This window comes from Gopherus evgoodei, chromosome 10, assembly GCF_007399415.2.
Source record: "Gopherus evgoodei ecotype Sinaloan lineage chromosome 10, rGopEvg1_v1.p, whole genome shotgun sequence".
Taxonomy (NCBI): domain Eukaryota; kingdom Metazoa; phylum Chordata; order Testudines; family Testudinidae; genus Gopherus; species Gopherus evgoodei.
In genome coordinates, this window is record NC_044331.1 from 53352896 (window position 1) to 53368182 (window position 15287).

The 15287-nt window shown below is 48.5% G+C and overlaps 1 protein-coding gene across 1 annotated transcript in view; it reads left to right on the top strand.

Moving 5' to 3' along the window:
* The window catches only part of MGRN1 (mahogunin ring finger 1), a 113689-nt gene that overhangs the window by 81476 nt on the left and 16926 nt on the right, over positions 1 to 15287 (top strand). The window contains exons 11-12 of the mRNA XM_030578844.1: positions 5788 to 5856; positions 8477 to 8636. Of these exons, the coding sequence (XP_030434704.1) occupies positions 5788 to 5856; positions 8477 to 8636 (229 nt within the window). The remainder of the gene's footprint in view (positions 1 to 5787; positions 5857 to 8476; positions 8637 to 15287) is intronic.

Below are 15287 nucleotides of genomic sequence, written 5' to 3' on the forward strand. Positions count from 1 at the left end.
ACTGCATCCTCTCTGGGCTGAGTTGCCTCCCAGTTGCTTCTTCAAGACTTGCACAAAGGATGAAATCTATCATAGCCCGTCTCTAATATAGCCATGTTAAATTTTGCTTTAGGCTGAAACTTGGGGGCGAGGGAGAAGGCTTGCTATGGAAACTGAGTTACTCAGGGAATTGGAATGGGACATGAAGCCTTACACTTCTGTTAATCCACAGCAAGAGGAGGCGGTCACCTGGAGGGGGTCACCTGTACGGGAGAGAAGGGAGCTCCGTCTGACTCATTTCAATCCCGGTGTCTCTCCAAAGGTTCCAACAAAGGGGAGCAAATAGTGTAAAGAAAAATATAGGCTCCACACCAGGAAACTTTGCAAATACAAAAGGCAGTTAAACTATGGCTACTTGGAAACAGCTGTTCTCAATAAACTTCTGACTCTGGAACTGATCTTGGAAACTTGTTGTCAAATAAGTCTCCTCTACTGTTCATATCAGAGCTGGCCCATTTTGCCTCTGTAGCTGCAGCCCGGAGGGAGTTAGTGGCTTAGACCAGTACTGCTGGGGATATAGGCTGAAAGCGGTATCTTCTTAACTTCAGCCTGGTCTACACTAAAGTTAGGTTGACCCAACTACAGCCCTCGGAGTTTGAAAAATCCACACCCCTAAGTGATATAGTTAAGCCAACCTACCCCCTGGTTTAGACAGTGCTTGGTCAACAGAATAATTCTTCCATCGACCTAGCTATTCCCTGTCAGGGCGGTGGATTACCTACGCTGATGGGAGGACTCCTTCTGTCGATGTAAGTAATGTCTACAGCAGTGCAGTTGCAGTGTTTCAAATGTAGATGAGCCCTTAGAAGAGCTTTCCAGAGTCAAAGCAGTGTGAAAAGTGTCTCAAGCCTCCTGCTGTGGGACATCTACACAGCCAGAGTTGCTCTCTCTAGTTCAAGCTGCTGTAAACGTACTCATCTAAGAACTCAAGCAGTGGGGAAATGCATTCATCTGCAGTAGGCCACAATGAGGGATGAATTGCTGATGTTCACCATAGCCCATACTCTTCTTTAGGCTATTGGGGATTCAGAGAGTTTAAAGCCGGAAGGGACCATCTAATCTGACATCCTGTGTATCATAGGCCACCAACGTCACCCACTTACCCCTGCATTGAGCCCAATAACTTGTGTTTGGCTAAAGCATATCTTCCAGCAAGGCAGCCAGCACTGATCTGAAGACATCAGGAGATGGAGAATCCACCATTTCCCTTGGTTGTTTGTTCCAAAGGTCAATCATCTGCACTCTTAAAAAATGTGTGCCTTATTTCTCATTGAATACGTCAGGCTTCAGCTTTGAGCCTCTGGATCTTGTTCTGCCGTTCTCTGCTAGATTCAAGAACCCTTCGATACCTGGTATTTTCTCCCTATGAAGGTACTTAGACCCTGTAACAAAGTCACCTCCCAGTCTCGTTTTGGATGAACTAAACAGACTTAGTTCTGTATGCCTCTCACTGTAAGGCATTTTTTGCAGTTCTCAAATCATTTTACACCCTGGCCAGTTTTTCAACATCCTTTTTAAAATATAGAGACCAGAACTGGGCACAGTATTGCAGCATTGGTCTCGCCAGTGCCATATAGAGTTAAAATCACATCCTGCTTGTATTCACTGTTCCCTAGTCTTCATATCCAAGGATCACATTAGCTCCTTTAGCTACAGCATTGCACTGGGTTTTCATGTTCAAGTGCTTGTCCACTCTGACCCCTAAATCCTTTTCAGTGTTCCTGCTTTCCAGAATACAGTCCCCCATTTAGAAGGTCTGACCTGCATTCCTTGTTGCTAGATGCCTTTGCATTTGGCTGTATTAAAATTAAGTCTCTGCTCTGGTTGTGGAGCTTCCATTAATAGGTTCAAGATATGGAGCAAGAGAATTCAGCCCAGAAAACAAACTGGCGTGTAAAGTAAAGCCCAGAAAGGGATTATTCCCAATGGTCGTTGTTCAGAATTTGAGAACTCCCAGGCAGTATAGAGTGTAGAGAATGCCTACAGGCTGCCCTGCGGCTGTGAAATCACAGTGTCTCCTCTTCAGGGTTGGTTTTGTTTGCGGTTTTTTTTAAAGCAAGAAGAAATGTTGCATTTACAAGCTCACAAAAACAGCCTGTTCTTCTTGCCAAGTTTGCTGATGGCAGAGCATTGGCCCACATGGCAATGATCTATTCAAATAAATGCAGGTTACTGCACAGACTTGCATTACATGTGCGTGGTTCTCCCTTAGTACTTTAGCCTGCTTAAATGGAGAGCTGTTTCCTTTTAACTGGCCGCCAGTACAGTTCTCAGCCTACCACAATATGGTGAGCCCATTACTGCTCTGAAATAATGTGTATTTGTCTCTCTCTCTTTGCTGGCACAGTTCTCTGCCTTCCTAATTGTCCCTTCCTCTTCAGCTCATAAAATCTAGGAGTTAAACAGTCCCTCCCATAATGTTCCCAGGTTTTTAAAATAGACTTGTAAGCTGTTCCTACAAGAACACAGAGTACTGCAGAAACTAACGTGGCATTAGTCTATTCCCTGTGTGTGTAGAATGAGTTGAAAAATAGTGGAGTGAGGTGTGTGTATATTAATGTAAACTTTTCTCCTACCGTCATTAGACTTCTTTCCTTCCCTCCCTACCATTGTAACCATCTGTTACTCACTGAGATCTTCTGGCTGCCCAGTGCTGTAAGCCCTTTGGTAGTAGAAGGGCTGGAGCTAATGATCTGAGCTGAGTTTCTCTTTGCTAGATTGGGTGTATTGCACTAATTAATACCTGAAGGTCTCTCTAGCAGGAGTTGCATTCTACCTTGGTGGAAGAGTGGATTTCCCAATCGAATGGCCCTCGTATATTTCTTACTTGCATGTGATCCTACATTCTATTTTAGAGACCTTTCAATAAAGGGAACACATCACCCTGGTTAGATTCCAGTGCCCACGCTTCCTTCCGTCGGTGACCTCGGAGCTGACCCCCTCTGCACATTTTGATCACCCAAGGAGTCAGGAGGATGGAACAAGGCCCTCTTTGAAATGTCCAGCTATAAATGCTCTGCTCCCACACAATAATTCTAAAACTCCCCAGCCTGTAGCTGGAAGACACTGTGGAGGATTTCACTCCAAAGTCCAACCACTGACCTCATTGCCTTGAAATGCAGCTCCAGAATGGATGTAGGCTCAATGCTGAGTTCAGCAGGGAGACACTGGAATTAAGCTGCTGGTTCATGAGTCAGAGCATTTTAAACTGACAAGTGGGGTGGATATAATTAGGCTTGGCCTGCATCGTCTGTGTGTGGTGCTTCGTGCAGCACTGAAGCTCTTAGTCACAAACACAGCCCTTCAAACAACCAAGTTCTTGTTATTGGCTGGAGGTGCAAAACTCAACTGGCCGACTGGCGGGAGAGTTCGAGTGTCTGATTCCAGGTGGCTTCGCAGTGTAGTGGCAAAGGGTCAGTTTTGGGATATGCAGTAAAACATTTCCATGTCCCATCTTCAGGATGTCACTCTGGACAGTACTGAGGGTCGCCCTACCATTTCGCCCCCTCCCCGGGCTTTTCACTGGGTGGATCCAGGAGAGATTTGCTTTTTGGTGGAGTTCACTATATAGCGTCTGCAACGAAGTGCAGTGATAAATGGTTGTGTCCGCTACCTTGGCGCTTCAGTGCATAGAAAGCTCAGGTGAGATTAGCACTGCACCTGCCAGCGCAGCCGCCCCAGCCGTCCTCTGTAAAAGCACCTGCTGGCAAGTCCCCTGTCTGCTCTGAGTACTGAGCCCTTCTTCCTCTCCTTAGTTTTCAGCGTCTCCCCCTCAACCCTTTCCTAGAACAGAAGAAAAGATCCTGTGCGCTGTCTTACCCCAGGTGTCTCCTGATGCAGTGGCAGACCCCTGCCTTGCCACATCTCTCCAGTGTGAGAAACCATAACCTCAGAAGCCTTCCCCCAGTGGGAATTGCACCTATAATCTAGTTACTACATGCACACAAGCTCTAGGCCAAGGCATCACCACACTAGCTGCTGATCCTGGTTCTCCGTGGATTTTCATGTGGAGAGGCACTAAGCTGGGCACATGGCAAGGCCAAGGGTGCATAGCAGCTGCAGTACAGTCCATACCCAGTTATCGCAATTTGCCAGCTGTGCCTCTTTGCGCTTGCACATGCCATCCCAGTAATTATCCATGTACAGTCCTAAAGTGGAGCCACAGCAAGGGCTCGAGCACTTCTCTAGGTAAATTCTTAACAAAACGCACAGCGCTCACGGAGTGCTCACTCTCCCAGGAGCCTGACCCTCTGAAGTAGCTTTCTCATATGGAACCATTTCTCAGTCTCTGTTGACTCATGTGTATCTGCACACAGAACACCACATGCTGGTAGCGTGTGTTGGGGAAACTTGGCTGCCACAGTGTAGAAGTGAGGCCTGCTGCTGCTGCTGTGTTTGTCCAACCTTTGCTATATGGAACTGAGCAGGCGGGTCTGAATTTCAGTATGGCCATCCATGATTAAAGCTAAGCCATCAAGAGGGGCCAGGTCCTGCAGCACCACTGAAGCCAGCAGAAGTTGCAGGTTCCTGTTTTAGGCCTGCTATGAGCCAAGTGCATTTTGAAGTGCAGTATTATCAGTTGTGTTTGACGTAACCACTGTTCTATCCCTGCCTCTCAGCCAGTTCTGAAGCCAAGGTGACAGAGGATCCCTAAAAGTGGAGGGGGCCACTGGTGCCGGAATCGTAGCCCCACTTCCTAGTGCTACTCCGTCCCCAATGCCCTGCCCCTGCCCCAAAGGCCCTGCCCTCACCCAACCTTTTTCCTCAAGACCCTGCCTCCACTCGCTCCTCTCCCCCCCTTCACCTCACTTGCCCTTACCACCAGAAATGGCCCCTTGAGCCCCCCCTCTTCCGACATCCCTCTCTGAAGCCCCCTCCTCAGCATGAAGGTGAAGGGAGGGGCTCTGCTTGGCGATGGCTCATCCACACTCTCTCCTTTGCTGTATAGGCTAGGAGAGGGCAAACTATGGCCTGTGGACCAGATCCAGCCCATCAGGGCTTTCAGTCTGGCCCGCAGAATTGCCAGACCCATGGCGCAGCAGGGCTAAGGCAGGCTCCCTATCTGCCCTGGCCCCACGCTGCTCCCAGAAGTGGCTGGCATCATGTCCCTGCGGCCCCTGAGGGAGAGTGGGGGAGGCAGAGGGCTCCGTGCGCCCCGGCCCCTCATCCCCCCCCAGGAGCCACTGCTGGACATGTTGGCCACTTCCAGGAGCAGCACAGGGCCAGGGCAGGCAGGGAACCTACCTTAGCCCCACTGCACACTGCTGCCACCCCGGAGCCGCTCAAGGTAAGCGGCGCCAGGCCGGAGCCTGCACCCCACACCCCTCCTGCACCCCACACCCCAAACGCCTGCTCTGAGTCCCCTAACCCCTTGCCTTGAGCCCCTGCCACACCCGTCCTGCACCCCAATCCCTACCCTGAGCCCCGTCCCGGACTCTGCATCGCCTCCTGCACCCTAACTCCCTGCCCTGAGCCCCTTCCTGCACACCATACCCCTTCCCACAGCCTGCACTCCCTCCTGCACCCCAACCCCCTGCCCCAGCCCTACGTTCATGGTCCTGCATACAATTTCCCCACCCAGATGTGGCCCTTGGGCCAAAAAGTTTGCCTACCCCTTCCTCAGGCTGTGGAATGGCTCCAGGTGCCAGCCCATTCTCTCCGTTGTTGCCGGTGAAGTAACTAAAATGGAATAAATGTAAATGGAGCAGCTGTGACTCCTAGGCTAAGTGATGTCTCTTTCTTTCCTAGGTGGATCGAGTGAGTTACCTGCTTCAGGAGATCTATGGCATCGAGAATAAAAACAACCAGGAGACAAAGGTACTGGCGCCTAGAAACCCCCTTCTGCAGGCTGAGCCACATGTGGGGCCTGGCTGTGCTGCCAGCCGGACTTGGCTTCTCCTTGGAGTTTGTTTATGGGCTGATACTTTATGTACCGGAGGTGGCGGGGGTTGATCAGAGACTCCTCACAGCCGCTGCCCCTCACTCAGTTCAGGATTGAAATAGGCCATGTAACCTTACGATTAATCATGGCAGGCCAGGCCCTTCTGTTGTGATGCCACAGTCAGTGGTGAATTTGTCCCCTTAGATTTTGTTCGGCAGCCTGAGGATGAGCGCTGTGCCTGACGTTCAAAGGAGCTAGAGGGAGTTAGGCACCAGCTGCTGCTGGGTTTCAGTGGGCCCCTCTCTGCATAGCCCATACCAATAACGATCCATCACGAGAAGAGCCGTGTCGGTCTTAGCTACTGTGCGCTCTGTCTCTGGTGCCCTGCACAGGCTGCTTCCCAGCCCAGAAATGTCTTCCTTTTCCTCCCCCGGAAGTGGGCCCTTGATCCCACCCTCCGAGATCACTCCTTGCAAATGACTTGTCCATTAGCACGGGGCAGGCTGAGGAGGGCTCTCTCCTCGTGATCTCTGAGGTTTGCTACTGTGGCTGTGCTGTTAGTGTGTGCAGGCTGGCTCCTCACTACCAGGGGTTAAGATTCCCCATGTGCCAAACCTACCAGTGCAGTGCATCCCTTGGGCATAGCCAGGTGTTGGAATGGACTGCTGTTCTCTGCGTGTCCCTGCAGCAGTGGAGGAGTTGACTCTGGGTAGTCTCACTAGTGCCAAAGGGATTATGTGGAAAATGCTTCATCTACAAACATAATCAGCTCCTTCTTGAGAAGACAAGCCTGGAATTTGATCCTGGGTTCTTATTTATTACATGGCCTTGGGCAAGTCATGTAACTTCTCTGAGCCTCAGTTTACCCATCCGTAATGCTGATCTTCCCAGCTCGGGGGACGGGGAGGGGGAGGCTGAGAGTGTTCATCTGTGAAGTGCTCTGCAGATGAGAAGCATGGTGAGTGCCAGGTGTTGGCCTCTACAAATTTGACTGCATTTGTGAGTGCTGTACTCAATTCCCCAATGCTGCGCTTGCGGGAGGGAGCGGGGTTCGGAAGGGAACTGAGCAGGGGAAGCCCTGCCCCTTCTCCCCCAGCCTCTTCCCAGTCCTGTGCTAACAATCTGTACCCTCTGTGTGGCTGTTCCACCAAGTAGCACCATGGGGAGGCTGGGAACTTTTTTCAAATCCTATTACCTGGTCTCCTAAGAGACTCCTCTTTGTGCTCCTGCTGTCTTCTGATGAGCCCTTGGACCCAGTTCTTTCAGACAGAGCCCAGTCAGTTCATGACTTCAGGTTGTTTGTCGTTCAGTTCCAGTACACTGAGCAGCCAGTGTGAAAAGGGGAGAGGAAGGATGTCCTTGCGCAACACGCAGGAGCCCTGAAATAGATCAGGAGCGCACACGATGTCCGCAGGCAGCTTCCAGCCGCTTGCTAACGTGGTCAGCGGGCTGGCTCACTCATCTGGCAGGAGCAGATGCTGTCTTCTTGTTTACGTCTCGGTCATCCCACAGTGCAGCGTGTGGCCTAGCGTGCGTCAGCAAAGAGAACTCACACGAAAGGACAAGCATGTCTGTGCACATCACTGAGGTCACTGATGGTTAGGCCCCAACAGGGAGCTGCTGTGACTGGAAGCAAGTTCCTCTTTGTAGCAACTGCTGCATTTGACTGTCAGCTGCAAGTTCCAGGGCTTTGTTTAATGAAAGCCGTATAATAGAGCCCAGACTTCACCAGTATTACACCAGGGGGAACAGAGGCATCTTCCCTCTCCCACCCTAGGTATCTCACTTTTAACAAGGCCACAAACTCCCTGCAGCAACCTGTGGCCCCAGGGCTGCTTAGAAGCCTTTGAGGCTCTACATTGCGGCCCTGGAGGGTGACTGTCACAACTGTTGGATTCTGATGGACCGTGCTCCCTGAGCTGCATCCAGGCCTTCGAAATTCATATGTCTGAATCAGCAGGAGGAGATGGTAGGTGCCATCACCTCCTACCACCGCTGCCCCAGCGTCCCCAGTGCAGCTCTGGTTTGAGCTGTGGGCAGCTGGTGCCCCTTCCCTCCTGCTGCTCAGCAGCTCCCCTGCTGGTTGTCTGTTTGGTTGCAGGGGAAAAAGGCTGGACAGGAGCCTTGGGATCATCTAGAGGCGGTCCTGTAGGACACAGGCCAGGGACCTGCTCCAAAATGCTTCCCAGAACAAATGTTTTTCTAAACATCTGGTCTTAGTTTTAAAAGTTGCCAGTGATGGAGAATCCACTACAGCCCTTGGTAAATTGTTGCTGTGGTTAAAAAATGTATAGTGTGTTAGACCTTTCTGCGCTAGACTGAAGAGCCCATTATCAAATATTCATTCCCCATGTAGATACCCATAGGCTGATCGTCACCCCTTAACCTTCTCTTTAAGTTAAATAAACTGAGCTCCTTGAGTATGGATTGCAGCCCCTTTACCTTTTGAGCCATATTTCACCTTTGAGCTGCAAGGACCTCACTGAATTGCAGTGTCCCTTTCATTCCCTGCGAAGCACCTGTATTCACGTGGCACTGCCTCTCCTCTCGTAACAGCCTTCCGACGATGAGAACAGTGACAACAGCAACGAGTGCGTGGTGTGCCTGTCCGACCTGCGAGACACCCTCATCCTGCCCTGCAGGCACCTGTGCTTGTGCAATTCCTGTGCGGACACCCTGCGCTACCAGGCCAACAACTGCCCTATCTGCAGGCTGCGTGAGTACACTCAAGAGAGGGCGTTGGTCTTGCTGCCATCCAATGGGTAGCTGCAGTCTCCCCTTTCGGGTACAAAAGCCCTAACCTAGCTGGGCAAGGGTGGCTTTACCTACCAGCAACACAAGTGACTGGTTGGTGCCCTGGGATCGTGGGTGGGGCAGTAACTTGTAGTCTGATTCTCTCCCCTCCTGCATGGCCAGCGGGACCAGAAGGGGAGGCAACATCCAGATGGACCTAGTGTCCCAGCAGCATGTACCTTCATCTTCCTTTCAGTCCATTCACTCTGTGTGTCAAGCTGGCAGCCCCATTTGGGAGAGGAAAGGGCCGTGTCTTTTATATAAGCACCACTGTTTTTCCTGAAGCAAATTGTCACTCTGGAGGGTCGATGCTAACTCACTGGCATTCTGTTAAATCAATGGCGCTCTTGGGAGTGAGGAGTCTGTTTGGTTTCTGCCACCAGCCTGCTTTTTGTCCGGCATGTGGAGGTGTTAAATCCTTTCCATATCGGCTAATTCAGGGCCTATTCATTCAAAAAATGAATGCCTGATGCAGAACAGAGTAACTGCAGCCCTGTCTCCAGCTAAGTGCCCTGTTAATATTTCAGCAGTTCCCGGGGATAGGACGGCAAATTGGATTAGGTCACAAGCATGTCCCCGTACTGTGAGCTGATCAGGCAGGTTGGGGGATTGCAAGTTGGGCCTTGGCTCTCATGAGCTCTTCCAGGCATGAGCATTCTTCTGAGCCTCAGGAGGGCCTAGCATGGATGCAAGCTCGTTGAATTGTAACCAGTGTGTCTCTGGGGCTGGGTGGCTAACCTTAAACTAAACAGCTCAGTGTTATGGTTTGAAAGGGCCTGAAGCAGTTGGCTTTCCCTGCTTGTTTGTTGGCAACCCCAAAGCCATATGATCAGCAGTAATCAAACCATGGTATCAGATGTATTGAATCTATTCCATACTCACCTACCTCTTCAATTACTGCCCCATCTCCCCTGTACCCTTCACCTCCAAATTCCTCAAACATGTATTTACAGCTGTTGCCTTGAGGTCTTCTCCCCCTTCTCCATCCTGGATCCCCTCCAGTCTGTCTCCCACTCACTGTCTTGGACTGTAAGATCTTTGGGACAAGGCCTGTCTTGGTATGCATTTGTGGAGTGCCCAGCATACTGGGAAGTTGACCCTGCTTGAGGTCTCTGGGAGCTACTGCAATATAAATATTTAAGTGTCCCCAGCTGCTTCAGAAGATAGTGTTCTCTCTGGTGCTCATAAATGTACCAAATACCACTTCTGGGGGAATTCTGTGCCAAAAAAATAAAAATTATGTGCACAATATTTTAAAATTCTGCAAAATGCTGCATATTTTATTTGTCAAAATAACACAATATAATCACACCAGTTTCAATTATTTTTGGTCATTTATTTCAAAATACCTGTCAGCAAGTATATCTGTAACAATACAGACAACAAAAGATTCAGGAAATGTTTTTTGACCAATAGATTCCTTAGTGGGTATATTAATACAGAACTCTTGAGTAATAATTCATTTAAGCTGAAACACAGGACCATATTTCCCACACCCCCCAGAATCAGTGCAAGGCTGGGGTGAGTCAGGGGTAATGGGGGAGCTGAGGGAGAGGGAAATAATTACTAGGAAAAGAGCAGAGAAATGGGGAGGGGAGCAGTAGCTTTATAGGTCCTTAATTGAAAGGATGGGGATATTTAAATCTTCAACAGAGACTTTTAAATGGCCCCACTAGACATCATTTCTCCTTGTCATTCCTTGGGTTTCACTTCCTTGATACTTGTGATATCACCTTAGTTCTCTAGTCCTCCATAAGAACTGCCATACTGGGTCAGACCAACGGTCCATCTAGCCCAGTATCCTGTCCTCTGACAATGGCCAATGCCAGGTGCCTCAGAGGGAATGAACAGAGCAGGGAATCAACAAGTGATCCATAGAGCACTCCCAAGAAAAAGAACCCTCCCCGCTCAAAAGTAACCTCTTTTTAAATAGAAAACACTTACGCTTTTGCTGTTTACATAACAAAAATAATGTGACCAAGCAACAAAGGCACAGTTGGGTCCCAAATAACCATGTTAAATAAATACATGCACGCGCACACGGCCTGGCTTCATATATACTGCTGCTCTGGCTGGTTTCTGGTGGCTTCCAAGACCTAGAATGTAGTGTGCACCATAGAGCACTCTCGAACTCCTCTGTTCTAGACAACACAGAATCCCTTTCAGGCATTCTTTATGCATAAATAAGCAAACAAAGAAACCCCCCATTTGTTTCCAGATCACTGTTATAAAGGATAGCTGGGTCTTCAGAAGATCCTGTGGAAAAAACAGCATCTGATCATGTAACTAAAGGCTATATCATAATGCATGTGCATTGAGGGGCGGGCAAATTAAGGTTGTACAGACAGGAAATACCAGATTTAAGGCTAACTTATGAGTGCTTCACTTTACAATCTTAACATTCTTTTTAACATAGTCTTTTATATCATTTTCTTTTTTTCAAAAAGCTTACTGAAAAAACTGATGCCCTCATGTGGAACCATATTGACCCTCACATGGGTCACCAGTGGGTTTGGGATCTTTAGATCCACAGCACAGATCTCTGCCACTTGAGCTGAGTAACTGGTAGTAATAGAAGGCTATTATCTTCCTTGAGACCTGGCCATTGGAGGGAGATGAGCTGTGAAACCTGCTGGCAGAGTGTTTCTATTTGCTGACAGTAGAGGAATGTAGAACTCAGGAGTAGACAGAAGTGGTGGGAAAGGATAAGAACTGGAGTGAGGGGAAGACGCACGCTGGGGGGAGACGGGCTGAAGTGTGTGGATTTTTTTGAATAACTACTAGATAAAACAAGTGATTGTGCACATGTATGTTCCACTGCGGCATACGGGTGCCCAGTGCCTTCAAGTCAAAGGCTTTTGCCAGCAGTACCACTAGGTGGCACATACACTCCTACTCTCCCTGTGCATTGAGCCAAGGCCACGAAAGGGGCATGTCTACCACCTCCCTCTCTGTTCCTTGGCATGGACAGGCACAAAAGCTGCTTAACCTAACTAGGGAAAGGTCTTATGAGGGACAGATATCCAGTTTGTACCTCTTCCCCCACTAAAAGAAAAAAGCAGAAGGATTTCCGCCGAAAAGTTCACTGTGAACCTGCACATGAGATGATGGATTCTGAATCCACAAGGAATGCCCCTCCAGCTGCCTGCGTCTTGGAATGCAAGTCAGGAGAAAAACACTGCTCTTCCTCTCACCGTCAGCCTCCTCCAAGCACCTGAAGCATTCTGATGCTGACAAGCGGTTGAAATCTCAGTCTTCATCAAGCAAGCCTTCCAGTAAGGCCTTCAGTACCGGTTTGAGGCATTGTAAACATAAGCACTCACCAGCTCTGTCAGACTCCAGTTCCTCCAGGGCCATTGAGTCCTGTGCCTTTGTCTTTACTGGGCCCTTCTTCACCTGTACAGACAATCCAGACCACCTTGGCAATGCTGGATCCATCAATGATCTAGTCAGTGCCTCTGGCTCCTTAAGCCTTCCTGTCTGCAAGAGATCTTGGGTGTCTCCTTTTACCAGCCTCTCCATAACTGCAGCACCCAGCTCTGGTATTTACCACCATAGGGTCTTTGGCATTCTCAGCTCTATCAGCACCACTGGCACTGTCCATACTGTCGACACATCTGGCAGCATCCACACAGACACATATAGTGCAGTAGACATTGCTGGTATTTTCAACATACCCGGGACCACCAATCAATAAGCACAACCGAAGCCTTTGTCATCACTGATACAGTTGACTTCAGCGCTGCCAACACCCATTACCTCGTTGGCATTCAGACCTCCTTATCCCATGCTATATACAGACTGCAGGGCCCATCTCTCTCAAGACCCCCATGAGCCCCAACAGGAATGCTCCCTCTGTTTCCTGAGGAGTCATACATTCCCTCTTCAGACTTGGAACTCTGTCACCATCCTGAGCTTTCAGATCACCTCATAGACATCATGATAGGGAATAGGTTCTAAGGACTATGACTCATCTTTTTTCAAGGAAGCCCCAAGATGGTGCTCTCTGCTGTGGGAGGCTCCAACTGTGGAGTTCCCCCCTTGGCCATACTGGTCGTGGCCCATTCCAAGGGTGCTGAGACCTCCTTCAGAATCTCAGACCAGCTGGGGTCCCCTTCTCCAGTCCAAGAAGCCTTTCACAGGCTCCTCTGACTGTCCCCTATTAAGGAGGATGAGATACTCAAGTAACCTCTGGATGTTCTTCCGTGCACTTTTTCATAGTCTCCAGACAAGGCTGTCACCCGCAGAGTCACCTCCAGAGGACTTCAGGGTTGTCCAGGACCTAATGTGAAGAGTGGCCGCTTCTTCACCTGCACTCCTGAAGTTCGTTCAAGAAAATCTCATCAGTCTCCTCGATGCTGTACAAACGCCTGCTAGGGGAAGTGTGGTCCTTCCCATTGAAGAAGCCCTGCTTGAGGCCAGAGAAAACCCTTGGGCAGACCCCAGCTTCTATTCCACCTTCAGCCAAAAGACTTGAAAGGCACTACCAGGCTCCTCAAATGGATTCTGATTGTTATCAGTTATCACACTCTCTGACGTCTCCAACTCACTGGTGGTTATGGCTGCTAATGAGCATTCCCACCTGTCTCATCTCAAAGCCAAACTTAGACAAGTTACTCAAGAGACTGGCTATATATGGCAGGAAAGCTCACTCTACAGTTAACTCTGCAGAGGAGGGTGGCTAGCCGTCAAGTTCTCCTGTCCAAATATAATTGTATTAATTTTACAGTTTTAGCCAGACTACCAGAGAAGCCTAGGGAACAGTTTATGGCTCTGAAGGACACCTCATGGCAAAACATTCCTTCATGCAACTATTGATGCAACTGATACGGCCTTGTGATCCATAGCCACTGTCCTTGCAAAGAAATGTTCCCCGTGGCTCCAGGTGTCTGGAATTCCAAAGGAGCTGCATTCTGGGATTTGCCGTTTGAGTGGGCTGAATTATTCTCTCAAAAGACTGAAAAACTCCTGGATGACTCATCAATAGGGGTATACTCTCCAATATAAAAGAGGAAACAGTTTAGACCTCTGTCCTACCACAGATCACATTTCCAGCAGAGATTCCAGGACTTTTAAGAGATGATCCAGGCCTTTTCAATGGCACCAGGCAGCTTTGTCTCCATCAGGCCCTTCTCACTAGACATCGACAGCCTCTTAACAGTCACTTTGACAGCATACCAGTCTCTCCATGTATCCCACCATTTGGAAGATGCCTATTGCACTTTTACAGTGCTTGGAACGGAAATAACGTCAGACAAGTGGGTGCTCAGCACTGTGAAGAGGAATGTGTTATCCAGTTCACCTCCCTCTCCCCAGCCCACCTTTCCCGTCCCTTCTCAGGGACCATTTCACAAGACTGTATTATTCTAAGAAGTATGGTCTCTTCTGCAATTGGAAGTGATAGAAAAGGTTCATTGTCATCACAGAGGGATTCTATTCCTAATTCCTCAAAACTTCCAGGAAGTTGAACTGTTTTATTAAGAAAATCAAATTCCAGATGGTCACCCTTGCTTCCATTACCCTTCCCTGGAGAGTGGAGATTGGTATGCTGCCCTCGATGTGCAGGACACGTACTCCTGGTAATACATCCAGGCCACAAGAAGCACCTTCACATTATAGCTTGAGATACACGCAGCCAATACCTGGAGCTCCACTTTGGCTTGGCACATGTATTGGCCTGCCTGCACTGCCTAGGTGTCCAGCATTCCCCTTACCTAGACAATTGGGTAGTGGGAAGTGCCTCACGCATCCATGTCCCCAGCAGTAGCAAAATCCTATCAGAGGCTCTTGTCTGGGCCTGAAACTGAATTTAGACAAAGTTACAGCCAATGCAGCTCCAACTCCCTGTAACCTCTGGCTTCAGCTAGCAGCTGAGTGCAACAGGGAAACTCACTAATCCCTGGGTTGTCTTTAAGCACAAGCAACCTGCAAGCTGCATAAGTTGCAAGCCTGGTATATTCATAGGCTCCCTTTAACCTAAGTCTGAGCAAAGTGACAAAATTAGAACTCTCCAGAGTGTGATTTGGGGCAAGAAATGAGATGGAGGCAGGGTGAATTGATGTAAATTGCCACATTGACAGCCTTGATTGAAATAATCAATTTAAATCAACTTTTCCACCTGTACTTCAGTTATTTCTACAGAAAGGTGCCTTGTCATTGGTTGATATAACCATTAAAACATGTTGATTTACAACTAAATAGAACCTTTACTCTAGATTTAGGACATCTTTTTGCTACCTAGGACAGTACACTATAACTGCATACATTTATTTAAGCAATTATATAGCTTAATATTTCAAATTCTTATTAATTGTATATTTTTAGTATGTTAGAAAATGGTGACTGATATATTGTTTATTTACTAGCTAATTAACTTTTTTCTCAGAATTTGTGTTAAGCTGCAATAGGATGGTAACGAATTTAATTAAACACAAAATAGCACATAAAATTGATTTTTTTATTAAATAAAATAAGCCCTTAATACAGTGCATTACCTAATGTGCCATATTTATAAAGCTTGACCTTAAAAGTTAGATGTGTTCCCTGGATTATTTACACATGGATCAGCAACGTT